Source organism: Tetranychus urticae, chromosome 1 (assembly GCF_039701765.1).
Source record: "Tetranychus urticae isolate SD_2017Ah chromosome 1, NJAU_TeUrti_SD_1.0, whole genome shotgun sequence".
Lineage (NCBI taxonomy): Eukaryota > Metazoa > Arthropoda > Arachnida > Trombidiformes > Tetranychidae > Tetranychus > Tetranychus urticae.
In genome coordinates, this window is record NC_142958.1 from 18,098,259 (window position 1) to 18,123,346 (window position 25,088).

At 30.6% G+C, this 25,088-nt stretch overlaps 2 protein-coding genes and 2 long non-coding RNA genes across 6 annotated transcripts; 2 read left to right on the forward strand and 2 right to left on the reverse strand.

Moving 5' to 3' along the window:
- Positions 1 to 1,836: 1,836 nt before the first annotated feature.
- Positions 1,837 to 17,529, forward strand: LOC107372008 (uncharacterized). Of its 3 annotated transcripts, XM_015940153.3 has the most exons (9): positions 1,837 to 2,246; positions 2,348 to 2,450; positions 2,543 to 2,632; positions 2,753 to 2,911; positions 5,470 to 5,835; positions 10,994 to 11,071; positions 11,399 to 11,557; positions 12,749 to 12,835; positions 15,373 to 17,529. In XM_015940153.3, the coding sequence occupies exons 4-9, from the start codon at positions 2,813 to 2,815 to the stop codon at positions 16,801 to 16,803; spliced, it is 2,220 nt and encodes a 739-aa protein (XP_015795639.1). In that variant the 5' UTR covers positions 1,837 to 2,246; positions 2,348 to 2,450; positions 2,543 to 2,632; positions 2,753 to 2,812; the 3' UTR covers positions 16,804 to 17,529. The 3 variants fall into 3 exon arrangements, with proteins under 3 accessions (XP_015795639.1, XP_025018678.1, XP_015795638.1); XM_025162910.2 differs by lacking the exon at positions 1,837 to 2,246 and having other exon boundaries at positions 2,310 to 2,450; XM_015940152.3 differs by lacking the exons at positions 1,837 to 2,246; positions 2,348 to 2,450; positions 2,543 to 2,632; positions 2,753 to 2,911 and having other exon boundaries at positions 5,260 to 5,835.
- On the reverse strand, positions 4,523 to 5,873 carry LOC107372010 (uncharacterized). Its single transcript, XR_001570938.3, has 3 exons — positions 5,732 to 5,873; positions 4,966 to 5,542; positions 4,523 to 4,687 (listed from the first exon to the last, which is right to left on the reverse strand). It is a non-coding gene; the product is annotated as an uncharacterized LOC107372010 (long non-coding RNA).
- Positions 17,530 to 17,691: 162 nt separating the features above from the next.
- On the reverse strand, positions 17,692 to 23,656 carry LOC107372009 (TWiK family of potassium channels protein 18). Its single transcript, XM_015940154.3, has 4 exons — positions 23,393 to 23,656; positions 19,694 to 19,922; positions 19,371 to 19,591; positions 17,692 to 19,297 (listed from the first exon to the last, which is right to left on the reverse strand). Exons 1-4 carry the CDS (start codon positions 23,654 to 23,656, stop codon positions 18,308 to 18,310), a joined length of 1,704 nt encoding a protein of 567 aa, XP_015795640.1. The 3' UTR covers positions 17,692 to 18,307.
- On the forward strand, positions 23,626 to 24,771 carry LOC149094703 (uncharacterized). Its single transcript, XR_016198428.1, has 2 exons — positions 23,626 to 23,767; positions 23,941 to 24,771. It is a non-coding gene; the product is annotated as an uncharacterized LOC149094703 (long non-coding RNA).
- Positions 24,772 to 25,088: the final 317 nt, after the last annotated feature.

The following is a 25,088-nucleotide window of genomic DNA, read 5'->3' on the forward strand; positions in this document are numbered from 1 at the left end:
GTGTAGAGTAACACAAAATTTTATTTAATGCAATAAAGGGCATTTTCTGGTTTGTTATCAAAATTTACATCATGAAAACGTGTTTTATGTAAATATCCACTTCCATAGTTGAACAAAAAGCCATCGAAGTTTCAATTTTGACATCCATTTTCTCTAAAACTGTCCTTCAAAGAAATATTTCAATAGCACTGATGCACAGTTTTTATGCTCCTGCACCTAAATCAAGCTTCAATTCTTAACACGAAAATAAAAGTTTTTGTCCAAAGCTCTTCGCGAAAAAAGTTTGCATTTTCATTCCCAGCAAGTTTCAATGCTCATTCGAAAGGTTTCTGTACAGCTTTTTATGCACAACCCAACTGGAATGGGCAATTAATTGTGATTATCTAATGGGTTAACATTGAAAAACCCAGATTGAAGCAAAATGTGAGTTAAATTTGAGCAATTAAAGCTTCTAAAGCAACTTTAAAGAAAGTTGAATGAGCATTTCTCATTGTCCATGTCATTCATGAGACTTTGAAAGTCGCAATGCTTTGCCAAAAGTTTAATGATAAGCGATCAGTTGAAAAACAAAGGTTTATGACTTCAGTCCTAATGATGTAATCAGTTTTATGAATAGAATCATTTGATGAGTTTAAATAACTCAAATAACTGGTTAATTGTCATTAAATATTGTGCATTTAGGTTTAAATTTAAAGCTAGAATCAGATTTAATCTCGTTTCTATCAATAAAACTATTAACCATTAATTAAACAGGCTTGGTTGACTCTAATGAACGTTCATAATTGAGAAATTAACTTTTTCATTTGTTTTTTCAATTTTCAAAGTAACTTTGGACTTTGATGAAATGTAGATCAATCTTGTTGATTAACTTAATCGTAAACTTTGAAAGATCACTTTTGACTCAGTTTTGTTCAATTGGAGTAAAAGTTTGAGAATGAAAATTAATAATAGAATGTAAAATGTTTCAAAATATTCCTATTTTCTTAATTTAGTATCATGTATTATTAAATCGCTTTGTATTTCATGTTATAACAATCAACTGATCAACTTGGATAATCAGCTTAAATCAGATTATTATTAGATATGGAATAAGTTGAACGATTTTTGGTCTTTTAGGCTTAATTTTATTTTTACTGGATTACAACAAATGTCACAATTATGTAAGAAATCAAACATTTGCTCTGATTTTATGATTTAATGATATCAACAATTATATATGAAAAGGAAATTAAAATGCACTTTTAATTGCAAGAAATGAAATACAATTTTTAGATCATTAGTTTGATTGTTTTCAAAAATCCCATTCTTTTGTCTATTTAGCTTTGGATTTGTTTTTCATCTCTCATCAATCGGATTGTTTCTAAATTGCTATCTAAATCAATCATCTATTTGTCTCAAGTTCATTTCAATGCTAATAACTGGAACAATTTTAATCGTTTACCATGCAAAGTGTATGCATAGTTAAGAAAGGAAATGATCATGAAAAGCAGACATTCTGGTTGTTAATATTCAAGGATTTTTCCGACTCAACCCAACTGTTGAACCCAAATGATTATGAAAATCAATTGACAATCAAACCTTCTTTGATGTCATTTAATATCGCTTTTAAAGATGCTAATGAAGGACTTGAGTATTGACTTTAACCAGGAAAGTTAACTTCGCCTAAATCTAAAAATAAATCACAAAATTATTTTAATTACTTGGCTCAGATCAACATTTTTAGGTTAACATTAACATGTACTTAACTCGGTTATGTCTGAAAAGGATGATGAGAGACTATGATGAGGATGTTTAGGGATGAGGAAAAGTAAAAGCTTGTTAGTTTACAAATTACCGAGACATTGAACAATGAACAAACTTACGAACCACTTGATTGTGTGGTAAAAATTTAACGAGTGCGACAATCAACGAGAAATCCCTATCTATTTATCAACGAAAAAAACAAATTCAATTGTGAATTCAATTTCTTTTTGTTTACACTCTTCACGATCTAACATGAAATAACTGTGAATCAACAAGAGAAACATCAACAAAAGCAATAGTTAAACAACAACCAGTCAAATTATTTGATTACAATTTATATTTTTGTTGAGCTTGATTATACAGACATTTATCACGTTTCCACTGTTAAACACAATTCCCTTATTATTATTAAGCAATTAAGCAAAACAGTTCGTTGTTTAACAATAACCCCTCAACAAGAGCAACAGCAAAAGAAACAACGCAATAACACATAAGATGAACAAGTATGATTGAATTTGATTATAGTATTTAATTCATGGTGTCTTCTTCTTCTTATTCATCAATTAATTGTTTATTATTTGTCTTTAATCTTTGATTAACTCAGTATAATTAATCAGCTAATCAACCAACAGATCTGCCATTAAAATATTTTTCCTATACCAAGCCAGACGATTTGCCTCTCTATTTACCCTTTGTCGTATAAAATCGTAAGTATTTTTTTTAATTGTTATTCGTTTTATTTTGAATAATCACGGATTGTGTTTTGTTAATTGCTGTTATCTTGATTTTAACCTGACAGGATGATGATTAACGGAAGAGGAAGAAGTTAAATAGATTGGGTTAAAGAGTTAAAACTGCAGCAACAATTGTTAACCCAAAACGGGTAAAGGTAAAAGGCTTTGTTTTCTTTCCTCTCTCTCTATCCTTATCTTACTTGTCCTTATTGTTGACCCTTGGGTTGTTGATTTCTTTAATCTGTTTACACTTTTTCTGTCTTTCTAATGTTTAGATTATTTGATGAATGGTCAGTTAATTGGTAAAATTGGCCATCTAGTCGTAACGGATCACGATGAATCATCAAAAAGTTAAAAATCAACGAAAAAAAGGTTACAATGCATTTCGATTTGATCCCTATCCGAATGATGAGCGAGTTGGTTTAAAAAATCAGGTAATATTGTGTTTATCCTTTGTTTGCTGTTTTCACTTTGATTGATAATTTTCACCAACAATTGAACAACAGGCTTCTAATCATTTTCTCCTTCTAACAAAATATAATAGGCCAATATCATTGAATTTGCTGGACATGATGCATGAAAAGCGTTTACTAATACATTGTGCATGGTGACTGAATTGATCCCAACTAAACTTTCAACCCTGCACTGCAAACTGGACACTCTCGACTCAATGTACCACAATCAGTCCAGAGTTTGTCAGTAAATCTCAAGATACGCCAACTCTACACCTGACCAAAGACACTGACTCTACAGTGGTTTGACTTAGATTTGTAAAACCGCTGGCCAAGCCAACTCATTTCAATTTACTGGTTAAAAAGCTGACATATCAGTCAATCAATCAATGAATTATCAGTTTGTTCAATCTGTGCCTGATTCACGCACTCATAAAACATTTGAGGACAATTTTACGTCTATTATTGCTTTATTATTTGCAGTAAAAATCTAGGTAATAGATGAATGCATAAACTGTTGATATTGACAAATTGCCTCTGTTTGTCGCTAATTGTTTTGTTAACCTTGTTAACAGTTATCAATGGATGACACTGCTTTTTTGATTCAATCATCAAATTGTCCCACATTCTAATTTTAAATATTGTTAATATTTGTTTATTAAGGCGTTCAATTGTTTTTTTTACTTTGTTTTGTTTTGCTTCATTATAAAAATAGCTCAACAATTAAATCTTTTAGGTTATTGTTATTTCAAAATACTACAAATTGATTGAGAAAGGTTGTCCGGTTAAGCCAGAAATGACAATTCTGATTGTTACCAAATTTTTATTCGACTCATTGAATTGTTGCTTGATATTAGCATAAGAAAGACTAAACAGATTCAACAAAATTTCATTTTTTTCTTGTCAGTTCAATGTTTCTTGTAAAATTTAAGGTTACTTTCTTTGTTATTATTATACAGGTATAATGTGCTTTAGCAATTTAACTTTTACGATGATTATGACTAGCATCAACCAATTGTGTCTGAAATGGTTGACTGACAATTAGTAAAGTAAAGTTCAACAAGAATTATTTACATTTTTGAATTCAAATTAGAGTAGAGATTCATTTCCAAATAAATTATAGCTATTATGAGCGATTAGCTGGAAGATCAGTTTACTGAATCAATTCAATTCTTTGTTCACCTTAAAATGTTAACAATTGTTGTTAGGTTAATGAAAATATAATAGTAATTCTGGTGAAAAGGTGACAAGTCGCTTGAAAAGCTTTAAGGAACCTTGAAAATGTATTCAACAGGAAAACTAAAATGGTAGGAAGAAGACGATAATCATAGGTATAATTAAAATAATCATCAGGACAGATCAAGTGATACACAGCTTCAGACGTTACATGAACTATCGACAAGTTTATGAATATAAAATTGAGCTAAGGTTATTATCAAATTATTACCGAAATAGCATTTCACTTTTTAACCGAATTATTGCTCAAGTTAATCTCTATTTTCGTTGATCAATTATGCTTTCATCGATTAATTAAAAGCTAGTAAACTACCTGTTGGTTTGAGTTTTACTTGCTTATTGAATCAATAAAAACAATAAAAGACAGTATATATATTTATTAATAGCAGCGAGTTAAATTAAATTACGATTGATGAAAAAAATCACGGCAAGTTGATTGTCTTTAAAGTGACGGTGAAACCTTGATTGTCAACTGGCGGGTGCATATTGGAATGGAAATATTGCCATCAATTGGAGATTTACCTGAATAAAGGTTGAAAATCGGAAGGAATTAAGAAATTACAATGAGTTTCGGGTCTATGGAAGGAAGAGAGAAACAGATTGACGGTAATAGATATGAAAAAAGGAAGATAAAAGTTGAAGGAAACGAGAGATGAAAGAAGGTAAAATGATGAAAATAAAAAGCAGATGAAGGAAGAAAGAAGATGATGGAAAGGGAGTTGAAAGATGGAAAATAAAGGTGAGTTGAAGTGAGTCGAGGGAGAATGAAAAGTCGACAAGTAGGTTGCTTTTCAGTTTACCTGGGTTAGTTGTTGGTATAACATTATTTCAAGAAATGCAGGAGATTGGTTAGCTTTTATTGTTATCTACGCCAGTCCACGAGAGTGTATGTGTTTACATCAACATTGTGTTGTTGAACCAATTGGTGCCACCATCTGTCAGTTTGATTATAATTTGATTGAATGTAATACAAAACGATCAACGACTAGTTCAACTTCAGCGTTTTTTTATCCTACGTTTGTTCAGCTTGCATGTTGCTTGTGTCCATCGTTCATGTTAATACAACAACCCATTGAAAATTTGTTTGATTGGCCATGTTAAATAATCCGTTGAATAGATATCGTTCATTGTGTGATTTAAGAAGCCAATCCAACCATCAACACCACCAGCAAGTTTCTTCTCCCTCTTCACCTTCACTGTCATCCCTAGTTAACAACAATTATCATTCCCATACCCATGGATCAATACAATCAATTAACAAACAGCACCAACACTCATCTCATTCCACTTTATCGACATCACAGGCCAAAAGAAAAGTGAATGCCACCAATAACAACAGTAATAGTTCCTCGATTGGTCGTCTAGCGTCTTCCACCACTGGAAAAGGGATAAATCGAAAGCGTTTATTATCATGCGATAATCTAAATGAAATTAATCGACACAACAGTTTATCTGTCAACAATTTAAACACGTTAAATCAGGCAACATCAGCGTCAACCCTAACACTGACAGTGCACAATAATGTAAACAATAACAATAGTGAAGTAACAAACAAACGAGGATTACCCTTGGAACCATGTTGCCTTTGTTGTACACCAAGGACCAAATTAACCAGAAACAATTCAACAAGTAACTTACGACTCCATCGTACCAATAGATGTAACAATCAGGTAAAAGATTAAGACTTGACTCTATTGTTAACACAGTAATTTAACCTAAATTAAGAAACACAAACAAACAAAAAAAAGATTCAAAACCAATCTCAATGTTAATTATCTTCCATATTTGACCACATGATTTTATCTTTACCACACAATTAGAAGCCGGGAAAATAAAGGATTGTTTCTTGTGCCATCTATGTTAAAATCTAATTATTAAAATGTAAATATTGCAACCCAAAAAATTAACATCAACTAATGCGAATCTAAAATGATACTAATGATGAAAACTATCGATAAAATCCTTAATGAATAATATTGATGAACAAAAAAAATATTGATGTTAATAAATGATAATAGTATAATAGTTATACTATTACCATTCATCCCTCAACCGGCTTAACCGGCTGTACATTAAGGTAACATAAATACTGTATTTTGACGGTTAATAACTTGAAAAAACACTTCGGTACTTAAGGCCATTAGTCAGGTAACATCCAGCGACTGGGCGATTCTTGAATCCATCTGAATCTTCATCCTTCTCATTCTTCTCATCTTACTGTGCAAGTTTGTCCATCATTTCAAGAAGCTTAACTGTTTGCTTAATATTAGTTAAATAACCAAGGTTTCCAATAAATTTCAAGCCGATTCATGGTGAGACCAGAATCAAGAACAGGGCTACTTCCGTATCACCTTAGTTTGCCCCCTTTTCTTTCTGCTCCTTTACCTTGATCAGCATCTTTTTCATTCATCAGCAAGAAAAACACATCTTAAAGGGATAATAAGTTGAGTAAAAAAGATGAATAGCAGAATTAGAAACCAGAATTTCTGCTCACCAGAATAAAGTCTAATATCATGAACATGTTGTCTTGTTTACCTTATTTCATTCATTATTAACTCTGCTTATATATTTAATACACACAAATATCATTATTATCATAACTATTACCAAGTTCAATGAAGTTTCATTTCAGCCTTTTGTTCATCATCATCATCAACTTACAGTAAAATAAAAACAGCAACTTCTCTCCTAATTTCATTAGAAAAGTTAATTATTTTTGCTTCATCCGTTTACAAAATTAATCGTCATTCCAATTCATGTTTAAATCAAAACCTGATTAACCTTTTTTCATAACAACAAAAACCTTTGTTTTAATATAACAATTGTAATTAATTTTAACTCTACTTGCATATTAAACAGTCTCTTGATTGTTGTCTGATTATATTATGAGTTAACAGTTTCTCAGATTAACATTGCAAATTAAGATTGAGTTTAAATGCAGTCAATTGATGATCTAATCCAATTTCAAGATTTGTCCAAAATAAAGGGTGTTACGGATAAAAAATTACTTTTATCTCAAAAATGATATCTATGAAGATGAAGATGACAAAGATAAAAATGTGGTTTGACCATAGTCAAAGACTTTTCGTCGTTTCTTTTCTCTTTCTTCGCATTCTTATCTTTGTCATCTTCATCTTCATAGATATCATTTTTGAGATAAAAGTAATTTTTTATCCGTAACACCCTTTATGATAAAAGGTTGAACAAGATGAAAGTGAAAACAAATAAAGGGTGTTCAATGTAGAAACTTCCAAACTGGTGGAGCTTAAGTTATGATAATCACAATCAAAAACATGATAAGAAAGATAACATTAGAAACATCACAATAACAAAGGTAAAGGATGGTGTTATCTTTCTTCCAATGTTATCCATTTCTTCCATATGGTCATCCAATGTTATCTTTCTTATCATGTTTTTGATTGTGATTATCATAATTTAAGCTCCACCAGTTTGGAAGTTTCTACATTGAACACCCTTTAGCTGAAGCAAATAATTCAATTGTAAAAAATCAGATAATATTGAACTAATTAAAATTATTTGTTTTTACTCACAATCACAACCAACACCTTTAATTGTGAATATTGATAGTTGACCTGAAGCTGACCTGGTCATCATGTTACAATCCATTGATGCATTAATCACGAAACACTAAAAGGTGAACAAATGTTTACTATTTAACCAGAAAGTTGATTAGAATTGATTAGATCCACTTTGTGAAGACAAATTGATAATGACGATTAAAAGCAGATTAATGGTTGATTAAAATACAGAGAGTAAATTATCCCAATAATGAAGCTTATTTTTTCGTGGGAAGATTCAATCTTAATAGCAATTGAATCCTTTAATTATAAGTTGAATGAATCAATGAAAAAGATTATCGATTGTTGAACACAATTTAAACTGATTTAAACAATGTCCATTATTGATGGGAAAAAACAACGAGAAGAAATGAAAAAAAACATTTTTCAGATTAAAATGATTATTGCGATTGGAATAAAAATTGATTAGTTCAATCTCATTTTGATTATTCTTTTGATTATCATTATTAGCCATTTCAACGTTTAACCCTAAACAGATTATCAAAAATTGTGATCATTGATTGACTGATTGAAATTGATTTGAAAAACAACAGCAACAACAGTTAACATAAATTGAACCCTTTAAAGTAACCATTAATCTATCCCTTAATCACCTTAATCGTTTTTCATCTTTAATCAATGACAATCCAATATTTAACAATTTAAACAATTTTCATAAGATTGGAAGAAGAACAAGAAATCTAGAACCAGAAAAGCTTGAACCTTTTTGTATCTTTTAATATCATTTAGTATTTGAAATAATATTCATTTTTTCCCATTAAAAAGGTAACATTTAAAAACGGTTATTTTTGATGGAGAAAAGTTAATATTTTTTGACTTTTTTAACACTAAATTAAGGGTTGGAAAGGATTGAGATTAAGCAAAATATTAACTCCAATAATAGTCTAACGCTGTTGTGTTTGTTTCATTGATAAACACGCAATGATCACTTTCATCATCTTCACCCATTCAAATAACTTTGATTAGGTTGAAACAATAATTATAATATCTCAATCAACATCCTACTTACTTTTGATTAATCTTCATCCATCTTTACCTTTTCATCCGGATAAAAGGTTTTCCTTAACATCAATCAAAATATCATCCCTTTGATTAACTAAATGATCAAATTTTACCTTCATTTAGCTTCATTATATTTAGTTATTTGTATTGATATCATAACACTTACAATTTACACAAACTTCAATTTGAATTACAGTTTTACCAGTTTTTTCATTGACAACCTTTTTACATCCTCTTTAAACTCATCATTTAATTTAATTCAATAATTGATATTAAAATTATTTCTTCTATGAATTACAATTTAATTGGGTTTCCACTAATTTTACCATTTAAATCAGTCAATGAGAAGCTCAGCAAATCGACTGATCGATCATTTACTTAACCAGTTTCCAGTCAAAAATATCGATTGAAATAACCGTTCAATTCATGAATCTAAACAAAGAAACAAATTGTGATTCTTTTAATCATTTTAAACCTTAGAGTCTAATTGTGATCAGCTATTGTCACAATTGCCTGATAATGATCGTAGTTTATCTCAGATTCAGGTAACTAACTGTAACATGAACTGAATTTGATGAAAAATGAAATCCAATGACAAGTCTTACCTTAAGCTTCAAGATTAGATTTGTGAAAATCTTAAAAATGATTTTCTAGTTTTTTGTGATTCTTGTGACTTGTAAAGCATTTTTGACTTTTGATTGTTAACAAGTTAACATTGATCATGATTTTCAACTGATCATTACAACTCTTTGTTACATCTTTCAACCATATTTAACCTTGCTATTTAAATTAATGGTTATCATGAAAATCAGCGTAAAACACCATCATTAACTTGTCTGAATCACACGAGATTCTTGTTGATCATTTAGATCTTTTATCTTTCCAACTTTCACTTTTAACCAAATCTTGAAGCATAAAAAAAAGGCAAAGAAATATTACAAGAAAAAAAGTTACTCCTTTTGGTTTTTTTGAGACCAAAAAAAGCAAATTTAGGAACCAACAAAAATCTTTGTTGTGAAGTATATTTTTGGTTGCTGCCAATTTATGGTTTCTCAATTTCTTTGTTTGCTGAATGACAATCAAATTTCCAGGTTACCGAACCTTTGAGCAATCAAATTGAACGCCATTTACAAAAGAAACTTTAAATAATGATTAACATTTTGTTCTCACCTTAATTCTAGTTGATTCCCATGTTATTTAAGGTGATTTTGCTGAGCTTGAAAGGATAGGAAAAGCTTCCAATTGATGCTTGATCACAATGATAACTGGAAAAGCAGAAAAGGCTTTTGACAAAAAATTGGATCGCTTTAAAGATGTTAACAAAAAAACATCTTAATTGAGTGATAATTGATTTTAATTTAGTTTATAATTCAAGTTGAACGAGTTTGTTGCTGATTATGATGATTATAGCGATGATTATGTTGTTGATGAAGATGATTATGTATTGGTTGATGAATGAAGTGTTTCTAATTGGGCAAGTTGATCATGATTAACACTGAAAGGTAAATGTTGGTAAAAAGATGTAAAATTGTGAACCCAAATGATGATTACCAGTAAAATGGGTGATAATACCAACCATTGACTAATTAATTAACCATCGACATTAGACTAAGGTGAGTTTTGTTATCTTCATGTAACCAGATTTGTTACCTAAAAGTTGACCTCGACACGGAAACAAATTATCTTGATGATGATGAGCATCTCATTTGAATTGAAAATTGCTTCAATCAAATTATCATTAAAAACGATGAAATTAAAGTTAATCTTTTCCTACCAATTGGTTTGAATAAACTTTACAAACCCAAATAGAAACCAGTAAAAATAAAAAAAAGCCAAATGACTTTTCATGATCTTTGGTCATCTAAAGTCAACATGCAATCTAATTGAGACTGTTTTATCAATGAAACTGCCAATTTAACCCAATCATGGCAACATCATTATGATATATTAAGTAAAATTAGCATCATTAACATTAAATTGTTGATAGTTCAGACTCACAGTTATATAACTGTCACTGATTCAAACTAATTTACTCTTTGGATTCAACATTTTTCCAGTTCAATCAATAGGCAATATTGAGATTGTTTTAAAATCCTTTTTTTGAAGCAAATTTTTTATTTTTTGAAAAAACAATCAACTAATCATTAGTTGAAAGTGTAATGTGTAGATGAAAGTAAATTTAAATTTTGACATTTTTTTTCTTCTTCTCTTTTAATTGTTATTCAAGAAATTGGATGATTCCCGGAAGAATCTGAATTCATTGAAAGATGATGAAGACTCGATTCAAGTGGAACGCTATTTACCCGTAAGTAATCATGATTACCATTTTAACATTGGATTAAATTGATTCCTTTGATTTCTTTGATTCTGCCATTTCTAAATCATTTTCAATCATTGAACCAGCAAAAGGCCAACAGTAAAAAAAAGAAACATAATAAAGTCCATTGAAAGTGATTGCAATGATGATGATCAAGTGAAGCTTTTTTTATATCTTATATTATTTATAAGAAATGGTCAATCCTAATGAACCTTTGACCACAATTGTCCATTGTTCTCACCATCTTTTCATCCTCTTTCAACTTCTCATCTTTTTTTCTTCTCTTCTTCTTCTTCTTCTTTATTGAACTTGTAGAGTCAAGAAATTTACAAGAAACTGGTTAAAGAAAATCTTCAGCTTCAAAATTCATTCAAAGTTCTGTGCCAACGATTGGAAGAGGAAAGGGAAAGGTCAGTTACCGAATCAAAGGAGAAACAATCGCTTAAAGATGAGATTCACAATCTTATGGGAAAGGTAAGATTCACATTGACTATTTTTCACCATCAATGTAACCTTAAAAGGTAACATTTTTGGACACTTAATTGCATTCCAATTTCTGGTTAATTTTTCAACATTTTACTCTTCACCAGACATCCACATAATTGATACAATTATTTAAACCAGTTATTTGAAGATAATTTATTTTCCAATATTCATTGGGTGAAAGATTTATTTTAAGTTTCATGTTCTTCGTCTTTGGATGAAAGAATCGCTATTTTCAGTAACACTCTGAACTTTTCTTCAACATGACTTCATTCGATTCCTATTAACTTTGTCATTTCAAACAGTTTATCTCAAAATATCAACGTTAAAGTCAACAACCAGAAAAGACCAAAATTGTTGACATTTTTTCACTTTTGCTCAACTTAAAGTAAAACCTTGAATCAAAGATTGGCTTTATTTTAATATTATAAATCAACTGTAATCTGTTGAGGAAATTCAATCCATTATCAGGAAATCTGAAAAAGAAATTATAAATCTTATGAAAATCCAATTTCTCAGCATAAGTTTACTGGTTGATCAAGTGAACGTCGAGTTACAGTAATTTCAATGATTCACATTTGATCCTTTTCATACCTTTTTACATTTGGAACAATCTAAAGAGGGAAAAGTTAATCTTGAATAAACACAATTAATTTCACTTTAATCAATTTCTATCCTCATTAGATTAACTAAACACACACACACCTTGTAATCTCTATGGTTACATTCCGGTTTCAAATGCACCATTTGACTAAAGCAAGCAAAAACGCAGCGAAAAACCAACTTCCCTTTATAAGGGTTAGGCTGGCGTTTTTACATAAATTGTGAGAAGAAGTTAAAAGTTAATTAATTTTGCGTCCATTTAGTCTAATTAATGAATGTTTAGACGGTTAAAAGTGAAATCCAAATGATTGATTAACAATAGCGAGGTTCATCCGATGCTCATTTGTTGTGATTTATTGAATACAAACAGAGGAAAAATTATTCAATCTTTAATTTCTGTTCTCCTTTTTACACCCTTTTCGTATTTCAATTGAACAAACTGGACGATCCTTGACCATTCCAGGTCAAGGAAGGTTCACTTTGGGTGTAAAAAATCACTTTTTCCTTCATCAGCTTTCTTCTCATTTCCAATAACTGTTTCAATTAAACTAATTTTTCAATATTTAAACCATTTTACAGGTTGATTTATTGGCAATGGAATTGCAGGAAGCTCGTGATCAAAATGAATTAATGGAATTCCGAATTCTTGAATCAGAACAATCTAAAGTAAGTTATCAATAATAATAATAATCCAAACCTTAAAAAAAGTAAATTAAAGTTCATTGCAATTTTCAATGATATTTCATGTTCATAACTAAATTTACATTTTCAAATGATATTAATCATCTTTGAACCGCAAGACTTGAAACCCTTTATTTTTTACCATTAAATATTAATTTACTTTGAACATGTTTGATAGCAATCGTAATGAAATTGAGGTTTAAAATTACAACTCATTTGTTTAGTATTAACATTAAAATCAACTGTTTCTTTACATCTTATTTTCAATAAAAGTGCATTTTTAAATGCCTTTTCAAATCAGTTTAAATGATTGTTACCTTTTTTTCAATCCAATAGTGAAGATGATTTCAATCCGATTTACCATCGATACAATCAATAGATTATTATTAGATTGTTATTATCATGTATTTCAAGTCACCTTTTGAAACAATTTTACAAAATATTGAAAACATTCAGTTTCATTCACTTTAGGTTAACCAACTTCGGGTATCTTTCAGAACCAGAAAACCAGTAATCTTAACATTAATCCAATTTTGTGGTTACTTAATTGTTCAATCTGGGTTATCTATTGTATCATATTTTGATTCATATTATGATTTATGTTTTGATTCATGTTTTGATTGCTATTGATGATCAAATGAGTATTCATTGTTTAAGATAAAACCACTCCTTAACTCCTTCATTACCTTTGTAATATTTGCATTAATTATTGAATTGATTTGTATAACATTTGAATAACATTATTACCAGAAATATGATTAAAGGCAAACGTTGACCAATTGAATGTTTAACGAGAAACATTTGTTAACAAGTTAACAATTTAACAACACACATTTACATGCCAATCAAATGTAATATTTGATAGTATGATTATGTTGATTGATTGAAACGCAAAACTTACAAATTTGGTCAAATTGTTATTACCTTTAGATTATTATTAAGATGTAAGGTGCATTAAAATTTCAGAGTAACTCTTGAAACAATTTAATTTGATCAGTTTTTTATGGTGATAATAATAGGAGTGTTACATATCGTTAACTGTTTAAACTGTCAGTTGATCTATTAATTGGTTGAATGGAAGTACAAAATTGAAAAAAACGACTTTAAAGTTGATCAATCGAAACAAATCTTCAATCATTTTTTTTGCCTTGTTATACAAGTTGACAACAATCAACGCTATTATACAATTAAAAGTGATTATACTCAATCGTTTTTTAGCAGCTCATCATAATCATTCAAATCACGTTCAAGTCCAGTACCAAGTTGCGTTAAACTGTCTTAATAATTAGTATCTTTAATCTTGATGAGTTGAATGTTTAACACAAAAAGGTTTTAGTTTCAGGCTACATTATAGAGGATTGATTGGAAAGCAGTGTTTGAAATGAATCTCAGCCTTTTCATTATTCATCTCTGTGTATTTCATGGGTTTGATCAAAATTTTGTGGGCTAGGATAAGATCAAGATTAACATCGGAAATACTTGATATTTGATGGTAAATGAAAATCTGTAAAACTGGTAATAATATGTTTAGGAAAATACCTTTTCAAATATCTTTGTTTCCTTCCTTCCTTTTTTTTATCCCTCATCAACAGGTAACAATGAAAGATTACAAAATTGATAGTTTCAATGGTTGAATCCAGTTTTTTTTCACTGTCCAATTACAGGCAATTGTATAGACATTTAAAACACTTGGAGATCATTTGTTATTTACCTGTTTACCTCATTTCTGGGAAACTAATAATATTGAAAGATATTGAAGTTTGTATGGGATTCTACATTTTTGACCAAAATTTTACAGGAAAAGACATCAGGGTTACCCTCAGGGGTCTTGATCTTAACTTTACTGACTTTTCTCATTTAGTCAATTTCATCTGTTTAAACCAAATATATCAGATAAACCAGGGTAATCGTAGACCATTTACTTGACCTCAGGGTGAATAAAATCATCATTATAATCATCTCATTCTGTCTTCGTCTTCACTTAAGGAGTGGCTAGGATAGCACTTTGTCTCAAAAAGAGTAACTTGTTAAAGGTCAGCACGATTTGACCTCCACTTTGATCAATCACTTTCTTTTGATAGCCTTTAACCTCTTGGATCCTATTGTACTGTATTTATTTCAATTGGCCCAGTGTAAAAGACTTGTTTTACTGATTGTTTCACTTTTTTTTCTGTTTTTTTAAATACGCAGTATTAGATGATGATCATTTGTCTTAATATAGCAAAAAAAATCTATGGTTTAATGGTTAATTGTTGGTTAATAGCATTTTTGTTTTCTTTCTCTTAATTATGAGGCTGAATGATTTGTTTTGGATTCAGCGCGTTCATTATTTTTCCCGGTCATTTTGTTATTGTGTGAGGGAGCGACGTCAGCTGGTTTTGTTTTAGTTGAGAAATATTTTTTGTTTTTCTTAATCGTGTTTATTAATTATGTTAATTTCTTTTATATCAAAAGCAACAGCTTGTTCGATTCGTGTTAATTAATGGTTGGTTTTTTGTTTTTCTTTCATTTCTCTGCTACAGGCAACACTTGGTGAATCAAATCTGGTTAAATGTGATAAAGCTATTCAATTGGAGCCTCTGAAATGTGACCAAGGAAATAATATCATTACAACGAATAATAATGATAATCTTGTAAAGATAAAAAGCGAACCTTTATCATCTAATGGAAATTCAAACGAACTATTTCATTATGATTTAACTGGTAAACGATCAAATGCTAGTTTAGATGGTCTGCCCACAAAATCAAACAAAAGCTGCTCCAGTTTGGAATCGTATGCATTGACGCTTTCACTGACCAGTGAAGATGAAGGTTTAGGTGATGATGGGCGTCGTGATCAATTTTCTGGTCCTTCAAGCCTTTCAGATTTACAACTGTCAGATGAAGAAAGTTCCGCAAATTCTGGACCAAAGGCTAAATACTCTGAGATTGGAATTCAAGCATCACAAGTTGATTTAATAACCACCAGCGTGCCGTGTCAATATTGTAAAGAATCAAGTAATTTGGAAGCAAAGTTTGCTCTGCTGGTGGAGGAAAGAGATGCCCTCCAGGAACAAGTGTTAGAATTGGAAGAGGCTGAGAATGATGCTCGATTGGTTAGTCAGCGACTTCAACGGCAAGTTGAAAATCTGGTAAATCAGGTTGATTGTTTGCAGATTAGCTTGGTTAAAGCAAACCAGCAGATTGACCAATGTAATGATACCATCAGATCATTAAGAGAATGTGAGCTTAAGCTTAAAGTTGACTTCATGATGGCCTTAATTGCTAAATCAGAGGATTCACCGAGCAAATTGTTGGATGAACTGAAAACTAAATTGAGGGAAAAGAAAAATGAATTGGCTGCCATGGGTCCAATGGTTTTTTCATCACTGAACACTTTTGACGATAGATCATACGATTCAAATGGATCATCCAACCGCCATAACTTTAAACAAGCAATCTATCATCAACAGCATCAACAGTATCAACCTTCACAAGGAAACCAATCAAGAATCCAATCATTTAGCCAGCAAACTCATCAACCTTGCTTACAGTTATCTTTTAATGACGGTCCCGATGATTGTGAGATATTTGTGCCTGAAGATAGTTTACCGCCGGACCCTGGCTCTTCTTTTCATGTTCAAATGTTGAACTCGTCTCGATTCAATAATCGCCGTCCATCAATCCCTCAAACATCATCATCATCAACAACTTCTCGACCTCCTTTACCGTTATGCGAATCAGTTAAACCGAAAAAGATCGATTTATTACTTTCATCTTCTCCCTCATACTCATCAATTTCTCCTTCATTATCTGCATCTTCATCACCTTTAGTATCACCAGCATCTTCATCATCGTCTTCCAATTTATCGCCGCCATCACCTTTATCATCATCACCTTCTTCACCGCCTTTACTGTCGACAGCAATGCTAACATCAATATCAACACAAAATCAAGTCAACCAGTCCAATTAATCTAATTTTAAATGTTATTTCTTTAAGTTAATACAATTGACTTAAAAAACGGCAGACTTTTTTCAACGTCGAGAGCCTTTTCTCTTTTTATTCACGAGATTCAATTCAATTTATGTTGATTTTTGGAATACAAGTCAACTTTAAAATGATGGGTTTAGATCTAAAAACTTGACTTCAAAAAAACCTGAGTTTAGTTCTGTCTTTCTTAACCATCGAAAGCTGATTTACGAGACAGTTTGTTCCATTGAAAAAGTCAAATCAATGGGTCAATCAGCGATTAAGAAAATCTCGAGCCAATATTTTCACTTTTTATGGTTTAAGTAAAAAGTTGTTCGACAATGTTGAGCTCTGATCATGTTAACAAAAAATTGTAAATCCAAGCGAAAATGGCCTTAATATATCTCCTATGCTTGACAATTATTAATCTGCTCTTCAGATTAAATCATTCAAAGACCTATTTACTTCTTTATAAAAAAAATGTAAATAATTATAAGTTTATACTAATTACTATCAATTTACTTATCCTTTTTCCCAGTAAGAAACGAAATCTCATGTAGACTGAAATAATTGTTTTGTTTTGTGCTAATTCTCTTTTCTTTGTAATTATACCTAATAGAAATTCAGTCAATTTTAACACGTTTATTCTTTAACTGAACTCTTTTTAACATAATTATGCTAATCTTTTGTAAATATTAAAGCTCTATTAAAAATATTCTGCGATTAAAATTCTTGATTTAGATGTCTAAAAATTTAAAACTGAACCGACCTCAGAAATTCGTAAAATATGATTTTCACTGTTTATTACATGTGTATAATTGAACGAATAGGGGAAAGATGTTGTACGATAGATCCGGTAGGATTAATATTGTACGACGATAAATTTTCAAGTAACGATGATAATAGTAATCATAATTACTAATGTTTATTTTTGATATCACAGAAAATGATTTAAGGCGATTTGAATGAAAATAATGAAGATACAATGTTGTGTCACAAACAAAGTCAGGTAATTCGTAGCAAAAAAATGAATGAGCTTTACTTCCAAGCAATCACTAAAACATTGTATAATGTTGATATTTATGCTTACAATGGTGATTTAACTTTCAAATCATATGTGACGATAGTATCACCAATTGAGTAAAATAAAAAAGCTTTATAGCTGTTGATTTTCAGCAACTAAAGAAATACAATTGCGTGTTGCATTTATGATTTTATCATCATCATAAACAAGATCAGCTTGGTTCCGTGGATAAGATGAAATACCAGATCCACTTAATCAATCAATTGGATTTCTCAGGGAAAAAATTCTTCCAGCGATCATCACAAAATAACAACTTTCAGAAAGGCTGTTGGCTCTCGTTGACGTTATAAATGATAGGATGATTGGTGATTGTTTCATGAGATTTATCCTCTGAATGATTATTTTGAGCAATTTGATTGATTTAAAGTACATTTTTCGTGGTAATTGTTATTTCTTAAACTTTTTTCACCTCATTTTAGCTGTTCACAGATCAGAAGTTCTCACAGAAAAATCTGACTTTGAAGCTTCATCATCTGAACTAGTTTTATCCAATTGATCATTTGGTGTTTTAATTGATGTTATATCTGAAGATTTGTCGGAAGTTGACCGTTCAGATGATCGTCGCCGTTCACGTCTTTCTCTCAATGATCTACCAATGTCGGCTGTTTTCAATTCAAATCCAACTTCTTTGCCAGATTCTTTTTTCGATTCCTTGCCATTGTGGAAATCACCTCCACCTGCTCCACCAACTCCACTTCCAGTAATAGTATTGACATCAAGACCCAATTGAGCACCAATTCTGACTTTGGCACTCTCAAATGATTCAGCTAGCCTCTCTTGAATCACATTGATGCACATTGATGTTAATGCTAACCCAAAAAGCATGTAAATAGACGAAGCTATCATTGATATTGAATCTTCTGGAACATAATCTCCAAATCCAATGGTACTCATTGAGATGTAAACAAAGTAGAATGATTCAAAGAGACGCCATTCATCGGTGTAAGTAAATATAAATGATCCCAGAAGGATATAAAGTACCAGAATAAACAATGCTAAACTAACAGGTAGATTAAATTCATCGTCAACCTGAAATGGAGCCGGTGTTTCAGGAGAAATTGGACTACCTGGACGTGATTCAACATAAGCTGTCATCGGTGGTGTCGGATTTGATGATATCATCACTGGTGGAGTTGGATTAGGTGATATTATTACTGACGGAAGAGGCTGTAAAGATGAGATACCACCTCCTGATGGACTTAATAAACTTGGCATGTCTCCAGGATAAATGATCGGGGTTTTGAATACACGCGTTGAATCCACAGGATTACCTGATTCTAGGTCGTCACCAGGAACTTTTAAACTAGTGTCAAATTTTTCTTTAACAACACTTGGTTCCTTTGAGCTTTCCCTTTTAGTTTTACTTGAAACTGAAGATAACTTCCTAATTGCATTATAAGCGCCTGAAACGTACTGTTAAGAAAATATAAAACAAAAATTTCAATTATTGGAATAAAATGTTTACAGAGAGAATGTAATTTTTCACCTGTGTTTGGTAGGCAGATACAGTCCGACTAGCTTGTCTAACCCGACGGAATCCATGTGCATAGCAGAAACGACGGATTTTAAGGAAGCTCACTTTAATACCTCGAGTAAACAGTTTACCAAGATCAGTTAAAACCATTAAAACCAATGGAATACCAATAAAAGCGTAAATCATTGTGAACCCACGACCAAGATCAGTTTTCAATGTTACATGCCCATAGCCTGTAAGATGAAAGGTAAAATAAAATGTACATTTAGCACAGATTGGTGTCATAGTTGCTCGATAAAGGTAACATATTAAAATGGTAAAAGTTTCACACTTACCGATTGTAGTGAAAATAGTTACACAGAAAAACAAAGCATCCCAAAAGGTCCAAGCAACCTCTTCCACTTCAACCTCAATTCCAGCTTTAAAATTTTCCAATAGCTGCCGTTCGAATTCATTCATTCTTAATTCAATTAATCGATAAATGGCCTTTTCATCTCGTTTAATGACTCTCGCTTGATACCAGAATTCACGTTTGAAATCTTGAACCATATAAGAAACTGGTTCCTAAGAAAGAAACAAAAGAAAGTCATGACACAATAGGTTAAACTATTACACAAAGGGTAACATTTGGGTAACACAAACTGCGTAATAAACACAAGCCTTATGACAATGGAAAGCTGTAGTAGCTAATATATTAAACTTAAACATAACGTTATGATTAAAATGTATAGAACTTGATTTCAGCTGAATTGTAATAACAGAATTAAAAAAAAATAATCAAATAATTAAATAAATAAATATTAAACATAATTTAGGCCAAAGAGTTTTCACCCTTTACCATTTGAGTAAAACTGAGGCATAGAGGGAAAGCTTAGTTATTAAGATTGAAAGATACAAATATACCAATTTTTTGGAGCCAAAATAAACAAGCAACACAAAAAAGAGGATAAATGTTACAAATGAACTGTACCAAGATAATCAAGTTAAATTGTGATTTAGAAGTACGCAAAACTAGAAAAACGAGGTTCATTTACTCTGCAAGATGAACAACAGCTTCAATCGATGTTCACTTTTTTTCCCAAATGATTTACGGATCAAGTAATGGTAAGTTGAAAAATGTTTCCGACTGATCAAGATGATAAACTAGGCTGTTGAACAGTTCATCATACAGTGCAACAGTTGATATTGTAAACCGCTAATTGTAAGAATCTTTCAAATCTCTCAGTGAACACAATAATAAATAAATTAAATACAGTAACTAACAAATTCTCGATGGTAAAACTAGAAGCTACAAATTTCGAGTCAAATCTTGTTTACTTTTTACTGTTAATATTGGGAACATCGTTCTGATTTCTTTGTGTTTATCCCATGTTGTACCCCAAATCAGTACAAATGTTGATTATTTATGCTGTCTTGACAGTTAAAGCAATCAACGAGTGAATTTGTAATTAGGTTGTAACAAATTTCAACCATTTCCATATCAATAAGAGATCTTATAAAACCAATGCAGTTGGTAGCTGTGATTAAATCAGAAGTGTTGTTTTTGCAGGCCTATGATCATGAAAATGTGAAATGATTGGATAAATTGATTCAATTTCAATACCAATTATTGTTTTATCAGAGATGCAATACTCTGTTGATTAATTAAAAGATAGTTGATGAATTGGTCGCAATTTTGGCAGCAGTAAAATTGATGATTGAAAAAAATCAATCAACCAATCAAGATTGGTTTTTGGTCTGTTGATACACTGAAAATAGCTAATCCTAAGAGTAAATCAATTGCCAATTTTGAAAATTTAAATCCAGTTTGAACTATTGGTATAACATAATCAAATGGAACCCAATTCATAGATGTAATTCATAGACAAATCAGATATAATGGAGTAAATTGAATCTAATTTCAGTGACTGATTGATCAACAAGTTGATTGTATAGCTGAATGAAAAATATTTTAGGAATCATTGATAACTGAAAGTAAAGGCTTTTTCAAGTCAAAGGCTGTTTTATGGTTAAGGTAAAGTCAAAAGTGTATTTGGATGTCAGGGTAAACATAGTTGATAAATTGCCAACAAGATGATAATAATTCTAATGTCAATTAAGTACATAGATTTGTGAAATTAAAGCTCAATTAAATTTTAACCAGCCTTTTACAGGGAAAACCTTAACAATTATAACCAGAGATGTTTGATTATCAGTTAATCTAGAGTTATTATGGGTTAGAACCCAAATTTACATTGAATTTGCAAAATTTTAAAGGCAACCTAAAAGTATCCAATTTGGCTGAAAATTTAATATTGAACTAGACTTTTGTTTGTTTTTTAAATTATGTGTTTAAACAGTCAATCATTTTGTTATTAATTGTGATTAATTGATTGACTTTACCTAGTAAATGTTTAGGCTTTGCTTTCTGGTTACATCTAACTGTCATCGACTTAAAATTTGATAAATAACTCGATCCATCAATGAAGGCAAGTTTACATTCAATTGTTTACATTTAGTAGATTAACAATTATTTGTAAACTTGAATGGTTCAGCTTAATTAACATCAATAAATCACTGAATATTAATCAAGCGAAATACTTTGATTACAAAAATTTATTTAGCTTTCTTAATTTCAATTTGAATGCCTTTCCATGAGATTCAAGAGATTCAAGGATGAGAAGAAATGAAATTTTTAAAGTCAGTTTACATCTAAATTGGTTCATTGTTTTTATTTCGTGATCTCAACATTTGATTATTAAATTGTTTTATTTTAATGGTTAACAAGAATTAACAAGATTGCCAATTGTAATACTTAAAAGATGTCTATTTATGTATTGAGCTTCATTAATTTGTGCACTCGTCTTAAGGTTTTATTGTTGGTGTTGGTGTTTAAAGGTTAATCGGTTATTAAACTGATTGTAGGTTAAAATTGGATTGAATTACAGTTAAGTATGATTTAACCAGAAAAGAGTTACAATTAGCAATCATTTTGCATTGATATCGATTCAAATGAAAAGCTAAAATGAATTTGCAGAATCAACAAAATATGCGAACAATTGAAGTGTGAAAAATTTTGCATGATTAAACAAATTGCCAGACTTGTGATGACAATTGTTGCATTAATCAATATCGAGACAATCTATTAATATAATGATCAGGAAAAGAATTGAATTTTTGCCTTTTGTAAAAAATTGAAACAATGAAACTGAATTTACTGTGAAAATGAGAATCCCTGGAATGAGTTATTAGTGAAACACTTCATTAATATCTGATGTGATTAAGGTAAAATTGGTTATTAAAAATGGTTTGTTTTTGAGGTTATATGTTACTGTTATGACTTGGCAAGGAATCAAAATTGTCTTCAAATTAAATTATTATTTGAAATATATTTAGCAAGCCTTATTACCTACAATTAATACAATCTTGTTTCAAGCTTAGATGTAATTTTGAATGCTATCAAATTGGTATCAAGAGCAATGGTTAGTCATTCATTCTTAAATTCATTGGTACAAATCATTGGGTTGTGATTTAGTTTTGGTGGGTTGATTACAACTCAACTGTTGACAACTTGCTCTTTCAGTGTGAAAATAGACATTTGTTTATCCATTTGCTGAGTGAATAACTACAAGTGATTAATGAATAAAAGTAACCTCAAACATCCTTGTTTTTTTCTGGAATCTGATTCGCAGGAAATATTTTCAAATTATATGCTTTGAATTGTTACATATATTAAAAGGTAGCCTCATGGTTCTGTTTTTTGACATACACTTGTTTTCCAGGTCAAGGTCTATGTTAATTAATCACATTTACAACGAGAAATTTGCTTAATTATAACCCATTTTTTCAATAGATGTATCAAAATCCATTCTTAGATCGGATATCTGTGATATCGATAGGATTGATTAAAATTGGTTGCTTCCATTGAATGATTAAGAGGTGATTCCTTTGTTTAAGCATTTTGTGTTTGACTTTGTGTTAATTGTCGTTTGTTAACATTTTGTTTTGATTTAGTTTATTTATATGGTGTTTTAATTAATTTAAGAACTACTTACTTTGTATTTAATCTCTGCTTTACCCTCAATCATCATAAATATCCAAGCTCCAAGACAGCCATACAAAAAAAGGACAAAAAGAAGTAAAATATGGGAAAACCAGCGCTCTGTGAATGTCTTGAAGATTTCAAAGAATTTTACTAATTTGGATTTGGTGTCACGTTTTAATTTAACAAAATACATTGGATTATTAACAATAACAACTTGAGGTTGAAGGGCTCTCCAAATATCATATGGATCACCCTGGGGTTCTGTAGCCGCCATGGTTTAGGCACAATAATCACAAGTCACAAAGTAAAGATGGACTGAAAATGTTGGACAACAGCAATATATGGAACAAGTAAACTTTGGCAATGGAAATATTTTGATGATGAGGTAAATTGTAGCAACTAAATAAATTAGTTGATCAAAAGATCAATTGGTCATCTCTTTGATCAACTTTGTTCTCTCATTTTTTATGATTGCTCGTTTATAACTAGAGAAACAAACACTTTTTTATTAATAATTTCGGAAACTAATTTTTCTTTGTTTTTGTTTTGATTTTTTAGGCTTGAAACATTCAAAGGAATGATGTAGATGATGATAGAGATGATAAAAAGGCAAAGGAGAAGGCGATGTTACCGCTTCTTGTTGATGATGATAACTTGATTTTGTCTTATATTTTTCTCTTCGACTCACTCTGTCTCTTCGTCTTCCTATTTAACTTACTAGCAACTGATATATGCTAAATTCCCGACCAGACTCTTCATTTAGCTCTGCCAGACCCACAAAAAAAATATGTTTGTTTGTTAACTGTAGTTTGCAAAAATTTTGTACTCATCTTCATTTTCATCTTTATCTTCCTTTCTTGCTCTATGATGGCTAAAGGATGGATCCTAAAGCCTTTTACTCCTCCTAAGTAAAAGTGTTCCTAATATATTTCGGATGAGGGCCAAAATTATTAGAGGGGTTTACCTCGAATCTTGTTCACGTTTATTTTAAATAAGATGTGAACTGAGTGAAAGTGAAAAGCAGTGAAATAAGAAAGTGTAAAAGCGGAAGATTGAGGCATCATTTGAACTTCAATAGGTTTTGGTTTGCTTAAAGCCTTAATCAAGAATTAAAATAGAAATTGTAATTCTATATTTATTGAATAATAACAATAATCACCATGATTAACCGAAAGTAATATTACATGAAGTACTAATATATTGGATAAAAAACTTTGTACGTTACAAAGATTTGGGTTAATAGACTCTCGATATGTAACTTGAGTGCTGGTTACTTTCGGAATTGGTTGATAGAATGTAAATTATTCCATTTCTTCCTTTTTCTTCTGATCTCTCAAGATTTATGATTAATAAATTTTCATGTTTTCTGTTGTCATGTTCAATACGAAATTTGTTTACTTGTTGATTCTGTATCAATTTTGTGACATTTAGTTTCACAGCAAATAACTTATCCATGAACATGGGCAGTCAACAATTTTTTGTAATTTCAAAATTCGTTGAATTCTTAAATGTACAAGAAACTTGTTTAAGATTAATTACAATTGAATGAGCAAGTGAACATGAAAGTTGAAATACCGATGAAGTTAATCCTTTAAAACAATTATGATAGATTATGGGAATGAATGATATAGACAGCGTTTAGAGTGAATACGAAAAGAGTGTGAATAGTATTGAAAAGTGTTCCGAGAAAATAATGCCTGTCTTAG